We start from the raw sequence: 15,703 nt of genomic DNA on the forward strand, positions 1-15,703 counted from the left end.
AGATTTTAATGATGCAATGTTGGCTAAGCAGTATTGGAGACTGATTCACTACCCGAACTCCTTAATGGCTAGGGTGATGCGGGGTCGTTACTTCCGGAGAAAACATCCTTTACAGGCAACTAAACCATATTCTCCATCCTTTTCATGGAGGAGTATTTTTTCGGTTAAGGGACTAGTGGAATGTGGGGCACGATGGATTGTAGGGTCGGGTGGTGATCTATCGGTTTGGAGAGATCCTTGGATACCAGACCACCAGCCAAGACCAGCGAATGGTCGAGGGAGATTCCTGCATCCTAATTTGAAGGTCAATCATTTAATTAATCCCCTTACGATGGATTGGCACTTGCCCATACTAGAGGAGTATATGGATCCGGAGGATATTCCACTTATACGGAGCTTGGCGCTTAGTAGGTCATCTCGTTCGGATAGATTGATTTGGCATTATACTAAGTCCGGAAAGTACTCTGTGAGATTTGGCTATAGACTGGCACGGGAATTAAAGAAGGAAGTCGAACTAGGGCCAACGTGTACAATTTTACGGGCACAGGCTTGGAAACGTGAAGTACCCTCAAAGGTTCAATATTTTTTCTGGCAGGTGGCGTCCGGGAGTCTTCCTGTAAAGGAACGAATTGCTCATCGGGGTGTACGGTGTGATGTTATGTGTCAACGGTGTGGTACTGAGGTGGAGTCTATTAATCATGCCCTCTTTGAGTGTGTACGATCCCGGTTGGTTTGGGAGTTATCGCCGATACATATATCGCCGACTGGTTTTCCTTATGGATCAGTGTATTCAAATTTGGACTTTCTATATTCTCAGGCCTTATCAAGTTCCGGGGATTCGAGTATTGGATATTTGTTGCCTTGGATACTTTGGACTATTTGGAAAGATAGGAATAAAAAGGTTTTTCAAGGAGTCGAGGCGGAGCCAATGGATATTATAAATCAGGCGACAAACGACAAACTTTTGTGGGAGGAGGCTAAGTCTTTTTCGGGGAACTCCTTGCCTTCTCAGCCAGTCCCGGAGGATAAGGATATCTCTGTTCGTTGTAAGGTTGATGGCTCCTGGAAAGGAACTAACCTTTTAGAGGGTTTGGGATGGTGGTATGGTACTCATGATGACACGACGATACTTTTGGGAGCTCGTAGTCTGCGTCGCAGTCCTTCTTCCCTTCATTCGGAGTTGAACGCCTTGCTTTGGGCTATGGAGTCTCTTAAGGCGGCTGGGATTGATTGTCAGAATTTTGAGTCAGATAGCACTGAACTGATGGCGATGGTGCAGGCTCCGGACGACTGGCCAGCTTTCTCGCACTTATTGGAGGATTTCCTTTCTCTAAGATCTTCTTTCCCCTCCTTCATCCTGAACCAGATCCCGCGAACGTCAAACGTCCGAGCGGATTGTCTTGCTCGCTCCTCTAGACTTCTAGATTCTGAAGTTTCATTTGTAAACTCTTCTGTTCCAGTTTGGGCGACCAATACTAGAGTCAATTTTTAATTTAATTTAATGTATGGTTGAAAAAAAAAAAAAAAATTGTTAGTATTATTTGCAAAGTTGGGGAGAATACATTACCTAGTTTATGAGCGTGTAAAATTAATCAATAGTGAATGATTTAGGAATTCTAAATTCCTGATTCACATAATTCTCATCTCTTCTTTCACTCATCCAAACGCATGACTCAAACTGTAGAACACTAAAAGCATAGATTAATCCAAGGAGTAACATATATTTATAATTAAATAGTTGATACAATTACCTCACGTACTAATCACTATGTATCTTTATATATACAGGTTTTGCAACAATCAATTGAAATTTAAGCTATAAGAAAAGTGACTATAATCAAAGAATCTTTATATACAATCCTCCAATGGTGGTGAAACTATGCGATAGATGTCTTGTCTGTAACTCGTACAGAGGAAGAATCTGGTTTCGTCCGAACGGATGGGTTTCCGGTATCATCAAGAACTACAAAAGCCGTGTCACCGGGCTTGAAGCTCCCAGCAAGAAAGGCTTCGCTAAGTGGATCTTCCACAATCTCTGTGACAGTTCTACGGAGCGGCCGTGCACCATATGCCGGATCATAGCCCTGTTTACATATAAGTTCCTTGACTGCTTCAGACACCTCTAAACCGACTCCAAGAGACACGAGCCTCGACTTCAAGTCTTGTAGCATCAGGTTCAAAATCTTCATCATCTGCAAAATTTGGAGTTTCAGTTTTCATATAAACCAACTACCACCCTTACTTCATAAAGTCTCTGTTTTGGTTCGGCATAAAGCTATTGTTATTGTTCGGTTCAGATTTGGTTTTGAAGAATTGCCGTTCATTCGATTCAGGTTTTATACACACCCTACCATAAAAGGTTAGGTGGATAAAATAACTAACCTGAGCCTTCTCAAGCTGTCTGAAAATGACGATTTCGTCTATCCGGTTCAACAACTCTGGACGGAAATAGTTCTTGAGTTCTTCGACTACCAAAGCTTTCATTCCATTATAAGATGCTGCCTCTTCATCGTCTTCAAGGATAAAACCTATTGAACCGTGTCTTCCCTTTGCAATGGCTGTTGATCCGACATTAGAGGTCATTATGATCAGTGCGTTCTTGAAAGATACTCTCCTTCCCTGCTAACAAAGATTCCAGAAACAGAGCCAATATAAACTTCAATAATGTATAAGAGTGAGCAAACAAATCAAACATATGTACACACAAGTTTCAACCCTATACGTCTCTTGAAGAAGCAATATAGATATGTTAAAAGTGTAAACATGGGACAACAAACCTGTGAATCGGTTAGATGGCCATCTTCGAACAGTTGGAGAAGAATATTGAAGATATCCGGATGGGCTTTCTCTATCTCATCGAACAAAACCACTGTAAAAGGACGTCTCCTGATAGCTTCAGTTAGCATTCCACCTTCTTCAAAACCAACATATCCGGGAGGTGAACCTATCAACTTGCTTACAGTATGACGCTCCATGTATTCACTCATGTCCAATCTCAGCATGGATTCCTCCTGCAAGAACCAATGAAAAACTGGGGATGAAGGAATCGTTGCAATAACCACATCATGTGTCAGCATTACATTGTTAAGGAAGCTGTACCGATCCAAAGTAATTTGCTGCCAGAGCTTTTGTAAGTTCCGTTTTTCCAACTCCAGTTGGTCCACAGAAAAGCATAGCGGCAATTGGACGGTCAGGATCTTTTAAGCCAACCCGGGACCTCTTCACAGCTCTAGATATGGCAGTTACAGCCTCATCTTGACCAACAACTCTGCCTCTAAGCTGCTCTTCTAAACCCATTAAAAGCATTCTTTCATCTGCAGTGATCTGCTGAACTGGAATTCCAGACCAAGCCGATGCAACGGCTGCAATATCATCAGGTCCCACAAGTATAGGCCTGAAAGCACAATGAAACTAATGTTATGGAGGTTCCTTCACAACGGCTGCAATATGAAGGTTTCCCCTCAAGACCTAAGTATGAAACTAATGTTATGGAAGTCGTACTCATCATCGCCTGCTACAGGTGGGAGCGAAGACTCCTCAGCTAGTTCACCAGACTCATCTGCCATGGCATCACCATCATCCTGCTTTTGCCTGCTTGATAGAACCTATTTACAGAAACAATTACTAACGCTGTTAATAGGTAAATTTGATCAACATCCAAGAAAGCTATAGGACGAATGTCTAGATTTCTTACCACTTCGTGCATGGCCTGAACTGTTCTGATCTCTTGCCAGTAATCATCAGGTGGCTTCGAAAGGATACAGATTGCATCCTCCTTTTTCTTCCTAAAAGCTTCAATACGAGCTCTGCTTCCTGCCTCGTCAATGAGATCAATAGCTTTATCTGGAAGGAATCTATCAGCGATATATCGTGATGAAAGATACACTGCAGCGTCTATGGCTTCCATAGTATATTTGCAATTGTGATGGGCTTCATATTTTTCACGAAGACCCAACAAAATCTTCACCGCGTCTTCCTAAAATGTTGTTAAGATGAAGATACTAGATAAGAAAACAGGTGTTGGTTGGTTAATACGATAGAAAAATCAGGCTTGAAAACAAACCTCGCTTGGCTCGTCAATCAACACTGGCTGGAATCTCCTCGCTAATGCTTTGTCCTTCTCAAACTGACTCCTAAATTCGTCAAGGGTTGTGGATGCAATGCACTGAAAATGGTTGACTGATGATTAGTAGAGCTAGCTTTAGCGCCGTATATAGTATACCAAAAATTTGCATTCATTTTCATAATTGACATATGCTTGAGTAGGAATTTTGCTTCTCTTCTATTTTCATATTAACTACTTCATCAAGCCAGAGGTGGAAACGTTAATTTGTTTCAGTGTTTGAGCAAAACCCAAAGTGGTAAGATTCATTCACAAGTAAGAGCAGCAGAACATCGATTCATTCAGCATGCGTACCTGAAGTTCACCCCTTCCAAGTGATGGTTTCAAGAGGTTAGCAATGTCAAGCCCAGACCCCTTGTTTCCTCTCCCGACTGTGCCAGATCCAATAAGTGTGTGCACTTCATCAATGAAGAGAATGACCTTACCTATGGAAAAACAAAAAGAAAACAAGATGTTAGGAATGTTCCAGGTTAACTTTACAGTCTTTGATGTATTAAGGGTTTAGATCAATAACCTGATTTTTTAACCTCGCTTATCAAAGCAGTGACCCGAGACTCCAGTTCTCCCCTTTCTTTTGCACCTGCCATTAACAGTCCTATATCCAGGGACATGATGCGTTTCGTCTACATATATAAACAGATAAAAAACTGGTCATGTACATGACTAACAAACTTAAGACTAAAAAAAAATTCCATTTGATTAGATGCAGGTTCGCACCAAAAGAAATCCAGGAGCATTAGCTTCTGCAATACTAATTGCTAATCCTTCAGCAATGGCAGTCTTCCCAACACCAGCTTCACCAAGAAGAATTGGGTTGTTTTTCGTTCTGCGGCAAAGTATCTGGATGACTCTTTGAACTTCTTTTTCCCGACCAATAACAGGATCAATAAGACCCTCACTAGCACGCGCTGTAAGATCCACACAGAACTGTTCCAGTACACTTTTCGCTGATAAACACAAATTTAGATAAAAATTTATCAGTATCCTTCTTTCAAACCCAGGAATAAACAGAATCTCATATCTATAAAACCATTACCTTTAGTTTTACCACTAGCTCCAGAACCAGCAATTCGACCACTAGGGGAAGCATCGAAGCTCCCTTTAGATGAAGAAGATGATGGCTCTCTCCCATCTTTAGCTATCTCTCCTTTAAGTCTGGTGAGTGCTTCTGCTGTGAGCAAATTCATATTTGCTCCCAATCTATATATATATCACACAAACAAATTTTAAAATCAAAAAGGAAATCACAACAAATCGTTCATCGATTTACAAACATTAGATGAGTTAATTATCTCTATACCTTTTGAGGACTCTTCCGGCGCTACCGTCATCAACGGTGAAGAGTCCAATAGCGATATGCTCGGGAGCGATATATTGACAATCCATATTCCTAGAGTACTCAACCGCAGCTTCGAAGACTCGTTTGGTACTGATAGAGAAAGGCATGTCCGTGGATTTGGAATACGAAGTGGAGGAAGAGACTTCCTCCTGTTTGGAATCGGGATTAGCTTCGTTCCAAATACTCCAAACAGCTTCACGAGCCTTGTCAATGGTGATTCCGGAACCAAGGAAACCTTGAGGATCACGATCCTCAGCGATCAGACCTAAGAGAAGGTGCTGAGTGTAAACCATGTCTTTCCCCAACGATTTAGCTTCCTTCTGAGAGAAGATGATAGCTCTGATCGCTCGTTCGGTGAACCGTTCGAAAACAGCCGAAATCGGTGTGAATTTCTTCCGTTTTCTACCGGGAAATCGTCTGAAGTTCGTCGGAGTGGTGGAGAAGCGGTGGATCGTGCGGTTGGAGAGGGAGATTCCGAGATACGAGGAAGCGAATGAAGAAAGTGAAGAAGCGGCGATGGAGGTTACATGAGAAGAGGAAGAAGAAGAACAAGAGGGGAGACGGCGTGAGTGAAGCGTTAGAGGTGAGGAAGTAGTTAAAACCTCCATGATCGTCTTCGTCGTCGGTGAGAAAATTTTCTCCGGTGAGAATTTTTTTTTGCCGATTGTGACAAAAATGATTATTAATTTAGAAAGGAAGTAAAGGAGAAGAAGCAAAAGTAAGGGATGGAGTAAGATGACACGTCACGGCACCGTTTTATTATTCTTTCTATTTTTTTTTTTTGGTTATTCGGTTAGTCTTGTTGGGTTCATCCATATATATATAAACGAAACTATTGTGGACTCTGAAGGGACTGTTTGGCTGGTTACAGTTTAGTCACGTTTGCGTTTTCATAAGATTCTTTTCACTATTGTTTTGATTACTTGTTAGAGACGTAGGTCTACGTGTTTAATTTGATTAAATGTTCATTATTTTATTTATTTTTGAGTGAAATTTTGAGAACTAATTAAAGTTGGCAAAAGGAATATAGTTATTTGAGATTAAAATTGATTTTATAAATTCAATTCTAAGCAATATTGAAAAGGGTTACTGTTTTTGATTCTTTAATTATATTGTTAACTCAGTTATATATCTCTTGCTCCAAAAGTAGTCTTTGTAAAAAAAAAAAAATCATTTAGTGTCAATGTCATGACCTTTTAACAAAAAGAAATAGTTCTATTTAAAAGAATTATGATTTTGTTAAAGCAAAGTCATCTATAGTTGATTTTGGTTAAACATTTTATATTTTTTTTTAGTAGATTAAGAAGATTGGCGGAGCTAGGAAATCAGGTTATCAGGGTCAAAATTTTTTTAAAGGGGTCCATTATGTTATTAAATTTTTTTACAGGGGTCACTTGTGCTATTTTACTAGGATCAATTTGATTTTTTCCCTAAAAATTCAACCAAATTTAAAAATTCAACCAAATTTGATTTTTGAATTGATTTGTGTTAATCTAAATTTTTTTATAGTTTTTGGAAAATCAATTTAAAAAAGAATCCAAATTATGATTGAAATATAACTCCATGAGAATAAACAAATGTTGAAAACGTAGAACGTGGAAAAATAAATGAGAGACCAAACGCGCAACACATTGGTGCTGAAAGGAGAAGAAGCTCAAGTTGCACACGGAAACAAAGAAACAACGGTCCCAATACAGAAACAGAGAAAACGAAATTGGTTTGCCAAAATTTTAAAACTTAAGAAGAGAGCCTAATAGTGACAATTTAGTGTTCCTAATTGTCTCCCTCCTCTCCACTTTAACACCTCGACCTCTTTGATAATTCTTTTCGATGTGAATAAAATTAGAAAGACATGCAAAAAAAAAATGGGAGAGTCAATTTATTGGTTACCCAAATCGTCCACTCTGCATGTAAATAACGTACGATGCGTGGAATACGTGTTTACTTTTCTATTATCTCGTCTTAACTCTCTTCTTTTGTTCATTAATTAGCCACGTATTAGAGAGAACAAAATTAATTAATTATTCCATTCCGGCATATTGGATATTATAAAAAATATTTGATATATAATAAATATTTCATCTTTCCATTGAATATGTATTTCACAAAATGTTAATATAAAACTTAATAATTTTTTAATTTATTTAAAATGGCATTCTGTATATACTAAAGGAAAAAACCTAGAATAACACTAATAAAATGAAAATTATAAGAAGAATTCCTCAAAATACCACACTTTAAAGTTTTCTCAAAAATACCACACTATAATATATTTTTTTCTCCTAAAAATACCACAAACACAAAAAATGATTTTTAAGAATGTATAATTTTTTTTTATGTTTAGGTTGACAATTTTAGAATTAGAGTACAGTGTGTAAATGGTAGGATTTAGTGTTTAGGACTTAGGAATTAATTTTTAATATTAAAACTTTACTTCAATTCTGTGGTATTTTTGAAAAAAATATATTTTAGTGGTATTTTAAAAAAAAACTAAAGTGGTATTTTGGAAAAAATATATTAGTGGTATTTTTTTAACAAAAAATAAAGCGATATTTATAGAAAAACTCATTTTAGTGATATTTATGAGAATTGCCTAAACTATAAGCTATATATATATATAGTAAACAAACTATAACATTAGGATTTCCTAAATAGATAGATCATCAAACCTGTGATCCCTTTGTTGCCCAACGTATATCTCATCATTTACTTAACATTTTTTTTTAATTTAATTATTTACTTGCAATCGTGATACTATAACAAAAAAAACTACTTTCAGATTTAGGTCTACCTTTAATTACTTATGACAAATTCATAAAGCAACAATTCTCTTTGCAGATATCCTTAATTACTATCACCGATTAACTATGCATTTGCATTAGTTGTATAGTCTTTTAAGGTAAAATATTGAAGTGAAAAACCGCACACATCATGTAAATCAAACATTTTATCATTCATTAATTATTTTTAGTGGTCTAACCACTCATATTAACATAAAACAATATCCTTAAGTATGTAGTTTAGATCAATGATCATAACATATGAACTTTATTAGTTTATTTAATAATGAATTAAAAATGTTGTCGAAGAAAAAGAACAAATGCTACTGTTACTGAATTAAATAAATTAACCATTGAATCAATAATCTAAGTGTAAACAAAAATCGTTATTAGAGCACACAAAAAAAAAATCACATGTCGTAACTCGTGAAAGTTGAAAAATGATAGTAATCTCGTCATGACTTCATATTTTGATCTTTCACATTTACAAAGAAATTTCTCATTTAAAAAAACTATATAGATTTACTTTTGAAATTTTAAACCTTTTCAATTAAATGGTGTGTGTCATGGAAATCTTACGAAAACGTCCATATCCCTAATTATTTTCAAAGGATTCATGTAATTTCAAGTATTTTTAACTACGAAACTAAGAACATATAGATTGTTTAAGTTTTACTTCTGTTAGAGTAAATATTCTCCAAAAAAAAAATTAGAGTTTAAATTGACAATGTGCTTACATGTATAAGTGTATAAGTTTAATTTAACATAATAAAACAATAACGTTGTAATTTGAAAAAATTACAACAGCCTTAGCCATTGATAATTGATGTAATAATATTTCATTTATTATTTTAAACAAAAATAACTAACATAGTATTCAACTATTCATCTATCTGAAACTAATACATCAAAATATAGTATATTTTGGCAATTTTATAATGCAAATCATGTAACACTATACCAAAAACATAAAATAGTTAAATTGGATTACTATTAAGTTGAATTTGTTGTTTTGAGCATAAAAATATAGGTTATCTTTTCTTTATGGTTTAATGTTCTCAAATTTTTATGCTTAATTTATTTGGACTAATAAAGTGAAAAATATCATAATACTGATAATGATAAAATTTTGTACAATAGTGAAATTTGAAGTTGTTGTTGAAGAAATATATTAACTGTGGTGATAGTATTGTGGATTAAATGGGAATGAAATTTTATCTATATATAGTGAATTTTTATTTATTGAGTCTTAACATGGTTTGAGACGTTTTAGAGTTAATAAGAGTTTTTGGATCATTTTGCTTTGCATAATTGAAGATGCATGATCGCGTAAAAACTTCAGAAATTTGGCCTCCAATAAAAAAATTACGACCATTATATATTTCTCAAATTTTGACACAAAATAAAGAAATATATTTCTATCATTTCTAGATGATTGGGAGAAAATCTAACTGCAGTGGCGGAGGTAGAGAAGAATTAAGAGTGTTATGACACCAATGAAATTATAAATTTTAGTTTAGCTTTTATTCAATTAATTAATTGGTACATGTCTATGCAACTTATTGACACCCTCAAATAAAAATATAATTCTCGCTACCGCTTTCATATCTATTTTTTTCTATTAAGTTTTTATATAATTTTAAGATATTAACATTTGATTATTAGACTTTTTGACAAACTGTTGAATTTAACCTTTAACAAAATCTTCATCGATTGTATATTTTTATGGATTAAATGCTTAAAAAAAAAGACTGCCTAAACATAATTATAAGTTGATTAGAAACAAATCCCTAAATCATCACCATCTTTAGAATGTTTCTAAAATATGAGTGAACGTAAAATTTATTTTCAGAAAAAACATTTGTAATAACAACTTTTAACATAATTTTTTTAAAAATATATATATTACGTACATCCATGAATAATTTTTCGGTTCCGCGGTTCCGCCACTGTCTAACGGTGTGATTAAATTTTATAGCCAATGACGAGTCAAGCTGCCTTGCAAATGGAATACTTGGGATGAGTACTTGCCAATCGGTCCTAAAGTCAAAACGCGATTTTAGAAACCAAAACAACCATAATGTATTCACTATATAAATCTTAGATTCGACTTTTAGACTTAGGTAAACCAATCAGTTCAGCCTTACTTAACATGATTAGTACCGATTATTAGAAAAGACAAAAAAGAAGAGCTCAAGGTTTTTAGCTATAATATGGAACTGACCCGAAGTACTAAAATTCGAATGAATGAAAGACTTAGATCATCAATTAGAAGCAGGCCAAATGGGATGAACTGCCATTGGTCCCAAACCTTCGACCAGCTCCTTCTTGCATTCCGCTATAGTATAGGTGTTCTCATGAAATTATTCATCTCTAAGACATGGTTGTATTAATGAAACACATGTTTGAACTTTTCGTTGCTAAAAATTCACGGCTATGGTTAGCGATACTATGTGTATGATCCATCCAGATATAGGTACAAAAATGAGAATGGATCCTCCATGTTTCTATGGGCTAGTGTTTTCTTTTAAAATGCAATTTGTTTTTTTTTTAATTGTTTTCAAATGGTCAAAACCAAATATAATAATTACATAATTCTTTTAGACTTCCAACTTTCTAATTTTCTTTTAAACAAGTTCCAAAAACATTCATTCGCTAGGGACTTGTTAAAAACCCGTGGACTATTGTTTTAATTCTTAAAAATCAAATAGAGGAAAAAAAAAACTCAACTTTGTTATATACTATAAAAATACTATAGTTTTTATTAAATATGTATTGCAGCATTACAAATGCACGTTACACCCCAATCAATCATTTTGGTTTTTTTTTTGGGTTAATATTTTTGCATCACCGATGACAAATTTGGTGGGGCAAGTCCGACCACGTCTCTCTTCTCTCAGTCCCCCTCCACTATTTATATAAATCCACATTTTCTCATTCTCTTCTCAAATTACTTACTTTCTCTGAGAAGCTTTCAAAGAGTTTTCCCGGAAATAAATTCTCTCATTTTTCTCGGGAAAATGTTTCTGTCTACGTTTACAACATTTCCTCTAAACTAAAGAGAGAAAGACTTCCATAAATCTACAGAGATCAAAATTGAAAACCACAAATTCATCATTGTGTTCAGTTTCTTGTTTGATATATTTTTCTCAGGTAGAAGTGTTTAAAAGAATGCAGAGAGTGAGCTTTGAAGTATCAGGAGGAGGATATTACTCCGATGCAGAATCCGGGAACAGCGGTCCAATGAGCGGTGGTGGTCAACTACCACCGATCTATAAAAAACCAGCGACTAATACGAACTCAAGATTCACGGCGGAAAACAGTCAGAGAACACGTACGGCACCATACGTGGACCTCACGGTAGATGTACAAGACGACAGAGTCTCTGTACACAGTTTGAAAATGGAAGGTGGATCTAGCGTTGAAGAGAGTCCCGAGCTCACGTTGCTTAAACGTAACCGTCTCGAGAAGAAAACGACCGTTGTGAAACGGTTAGCCTCTGTTTCTCACGAGCTTAAACGTTTGACGTCGGTCTCCGGTGGTGGGGGTGGTGGTGGTGGTAGAAAGCCACCTCGTCCGGCTAAGTTAGACCGGACTAAATCAGCCGCGGCGCAAGCGTTGAAAGGGCTTAAGTTTATTAGTAAGACCGATGGTGGCGCGGGCTGGAGTGCCGTGGAGAAGAGGTTTAATCAGATCACCGCGACTACCGGTGGACTACTTCTTCGTACAAAGTTCGGTGAATGTATAGGTAAAAGACTAAAGACTGATCCAAGCATTAAAATGTTATTACCTTTTTGAGATTTGATTTTGAATGTTTGATAATGTTCCAGGGATGACTTCGAAGGATTTCGCGTTGGAACTGTTTGATGCGTTGGCTAGACGAAGGAATATAACAGGAGAAGTGATCGATGGTGATCAACTTAAGGAGTTTTGGGAACAGATTAATGATCAAAGCTTTGATTCTCGTCTTAAAACGTTCTTTGACATGTATGGTTTTCGGTTCTTTTGTTTCTTTTTTAGTTTCTCTTCTCTGGATGTGAATCTGAAAGTGATGACAATGCAGGGTGGATAAAGATGCTGATGGTAGACTTACTGAAGACGAAGTTAGAGAGGTATAATACAGAGTTATCTTTCCTCTGTTTTCTCTGTTTCTAGTCTTGTTGGCTCTGTTTCATTGTTAACTCTGTTTCTGGTCTTGTTGTTGCACAGATTATTAGTCTTAGTGCTTCTGCCAATAATCTATCTACAATCCAGAAGAGAGCAGATGAGTATGCAGCACTGATCATGGAAGAGCTAGATCCAGACAATATAGGATACATCATGGTATGTAATAAGCTTGGATTGATTATGTTATGATTTATGGATGGAGTATGAAATAACTTTATGGTGAATCTTGAAACAGTTGGAGAGTCTTGAGACTCTGCTTTTGCAAGCGGCGACACAGTCTGTGATAACAAGTACTGGGGAGAGAAAGAATCTGAGTCATATGATGAGTCAGAGGCTTAAGCCAACGTTTAACCGCAACCCTTTGAAGAGATGGTACCGTGGTCTTAGATTCTTTGTGTTAGACAACTGGCAAAGATGTTGGGTTATAGCGTTATGGTTCACGGTTATGGCTATCCTCTTCATCTACAAATACATACAATACCAGCATAGCCCTGTGTATCCAGTGATGGGGGTTTGTGTTTGCGTAGCTAAAGGTGCGGCAGAAACAGTTAAGCTGAACATGGCTTTGATTCTCTTACCTGTTTGCAGAAACACCATCACATGGCTTAGGAATAAGACCAGGTTGGGTGTTGTTGTCCCATTTGATGACAATCTCAACTTCCACAAGGTAAACAAACATATCCTAAATTAAATCCTTTTCTGTTTGAATTATTTCTTATGATAATAAAACCAATGCTTAAAACTTTAAAGGTTATAGCGGTGGGGATTATAATTGGAGTAACGTTGCATGCTGGGGCACATTTGGGGTGTGACTTCCCACGGCTACTGGAAGCAACTCCAGATGCATATAGGCCTTTAAGAGAGTTTTTTGGGGATGAGCAACCAAAGAGCTACTGGCATTTTGTAAACTCTATTGAAGGTATAACAGGACTTGTAATGGTTCTGTTAATGGCAATTGCTTTCACACTAGCTACACCTTGGTTTAGAAGAGGGAAGCTAAACTATCTTCCAGGACCATTAAAGAAACTAGCTAGCTTCAATGCCTTCTGGTACACTCATCATTTGTTCGTCATAGTCTACATTCTTCTTGTTGCCCATGGATACTACTTGTATCTTACCAAAGACTGGCACAACAAAACGACCTGGATGTATTTGGTGGTACCAGTGGTTCTATATGCGTGTGAAAGGTTGATAAGAGCATTCAGGTCGAGCATCAAGGCCGTGACTATTAGGAAAGTAGCAGTTTATCCAGGAAACGTATTGGCAATACACTTGTCAAGGCCTCAAAACTTCAAATACAAGAGTGGTCAATACATGTTTGTTAACTGTGCTGCTGTATCACCATTTGAATGGTACTTACCAAACCAAACTTCATTTTTCTTTGCAATGCTATCTTGTATATGTGTCTAATAAGGATTTGATCCGATTCAGGCATCCATTTTCAATCACCGCTGCACCACAAGATGACTACCTAAGTGTTCACATTAGAGTTCTTGGCGATTGGACAAGGGCACTCAAAGGAGTCTTCTCGGAGGTTGGTATTACAATAAAGTCTCTAACTAACCAATCTTTTTGAATTTAAAGAGTTTGTTATGAATGGTTTGGTATGTGTTGTTCTCAGGTGTGTAAGCCACCTCCAGCAGGAGTTAGTGGTCTACTCAGAGCCGACATGATGCACGGTGCAAACAATCCCGAGTAAGTAATAATCTCAACCACTATATCTTGAAAAATGTGATCCCCTGCGTCGTTATCATAATCCTACACGTAAATGACTAAATCATGCTAGAGAGAGGATAGGTTCTAGAAGGTTTTTCTGAGAGGATGAATCATGAATCGTGAATACGTGATATCCACTTAGGAAAAGCATTGTTGAAGTATTTTGGTATAAAAGGGGTAACAAATTCAAACAATGTACCTAATTCATTAAAATAAGTGGTGGGAGACCTCAACTAGAATAAAAACTATGTACCTAACCAAAATATCACTATTTTATCTTTAGGTGATTGAGACGCATTATTTGGTTATATCATGCAAGCACGATGTGTTTTTTGCTTATCCATGTGGGTTTTGTGACCGCGTAAATCTTTGGGTTGCAATATCTTACTATTTCTCAACCTTTTCCTTAAAAACAAATTGTGCTAGGTCAACATTCTACATTTGTTTTATAAATATTTCGCATCACGTCAAGTCAATTATATTGCCGATATGGTTTATTTACTTTATGTCTTTATCAAGTTCCTTTTTATCAAGAAAAATGTTAAAGATGATGCTGACTTTTTAAATGGTCTACGTAGTTTCCTCTCTTGGTTTTGGGGGAACATCACATGTTGTCATGTAGATATGTACAGATCCAGGTGTACGAATATACTTGCATAAATACTCTTAGTTAGTTTTGGTTCTAAGTGTTCACATGCCGGTTTTAATATGGTTAGTTAGCTAGGCATGATTATATTCTACTTAGTTTTGGATTTGAGTGTCACATGCCAAAATAATTTGTATGGATAAGCATATGATCACTGTTCTATTCATTTAAGAATTCCAGTTTGAAACTTTTCTTTTTGTTTTTAAGTGTTTTCTTTTGGTGCTACGAAATTTTCGTATATAGTAGGAGTGTAGGACAAAGAAAAGTCACAAGAGGAGATGAACATGGCATTAACTAGAAAGATCTAATATTGTGCCGTACGTAATTTAAAATTGTCAAATACATTATTTAATACAACTAACGTCGAATATGATATATTGGATTTCTAAGATGTTGATGTTCTGAAAGAACTTATATTTAGATTTTTTACATATGGCTAAGACCAGATTTTGTTTATTTCTTTATATATAGGGAGAAGAGAACTATTAACATTTTCTTTCGAACTAATTAGTCGTTTATTTATTTATATTGGGTGTGCTATCTACGTTAGTCTCTTGTTGAGCAATATATATCATAGAATTGTGACATTTTCTAATAGCAATGACTTTGCATGCACAGCTTCCCGAAAGTCTTGATCGATGGTCCTTACGGTGCACCAGCACAAGACTACAAGAAGTACGAGGTTGTTCTACTGGTTGGTCTCGGGATTGGAGCCACACCAATGATCAGTATCGTCAAAGACATTGTCAACAACATCAAAGCCAAGGAACAAGCTCAACTTAACCGAATGGAGAATGGAACAAGCGAACCACAACGAAACAAGAAAGAGAGTTTCAGGACTCGTAGAGCCTACTTCTACTGGGTTACGCGTGAGCAAGGCTCTTTTGATTGGTTCAAGAACATAATGAACGAAGTAGCGGAACGAGATACCA

The 15,703-nt window shown here is 36.3% G+C and overlaps 2 protein-coding genes across 3 annotated transcripts in view; one reads left to right on the forward strand and one right to left on the reverse strand.

Annotated features, from left to right (window-relative positions):
• LOC104725793 (chaperone protein ClpD, chloroplastic) lies at positions 1,698-6,070 on the reverse strand. The gene is made up of 12 exons (XM_010444526.2): positions 5,424-6,070; positions 5,160-5,323; positions 4,841-5,070; positions 4,638-4,746; positions 4,418-4,548; positions 4,064-4,165; positions 3,695-3,976; positions 3,502-3,605; positions 3,100-3,394; positions 2,778-3,011; positions 2,383-2,619; positions 1,698-2,192 (listed from the first exon to the last, which is right to left on the reverse strand). Exons 1-12 carry the CDS (start codon positions 6,068-6,070, stop codon positions 1,878-1,880), a joined length of 2,850 nt encoding a protein of 949 aa, XP_010442828.1. The 3' UTR covers positions 1,698-1,877.
• LOC104725804 (respiratory burst oxidase homolog protein C) overlaps positions 11,168-15,703 on the forward strand; it is a 6,691-nt gene continuing 2,155 nt past the window's right edge. The window contains exons 1-9 of one of the 2 annotated variants that reach the window (XM_010444537.2): positions 11,168-11,990; positions 12,073-12,229; positions 12,306-12,354; positions 12,452-12,565; positions 12,645-13,076; positions 13,160-13,761; positions 13,841-13,943; positions 14,031-14,104; positions 15,390-15,649. In XM_010444537.2, coding sequence (XP_010442839.1) covers positions 11,414-11,990; positions 12,073-12,229; positions 12,306-12,354; positions 12,452-12,565; positions 12,645-13,076; positions 13,160-13,761; positions 13,841-13,943; positions 14,031-14,104; positions 15,390-15,649 — 2,368 coding nt within the window. In that variant the 5' untranslated portion in view covers positions 11,168-11,413. The remainder of the gene's footprint in view (positions 11,991-12,072; positions 12,230-12,305; positions 12,355-12,451; positions 12,566-12,644; positions 13,077-13,159; positions 13,762-13,840; positions 13,944-14,030; positions 14,105-15,389; positions 15,650-15,703) is intronic. The other variant, XM_010444547.2, reaches the window with a different exon arrangement.

Source organism: Camelina sativa, chromosome 2, assembly GCF_000633955.1.
Source record: "Camelina sativa cultivar DH55 chromosome 2, Cs, whole genome shotgun sequence".
NCBI lineage: Eukaryota > Viridiplantae > Streptophyta > Magnoliopsida > Brassicales > Brassicaceae > Camelina > Camelina sativa.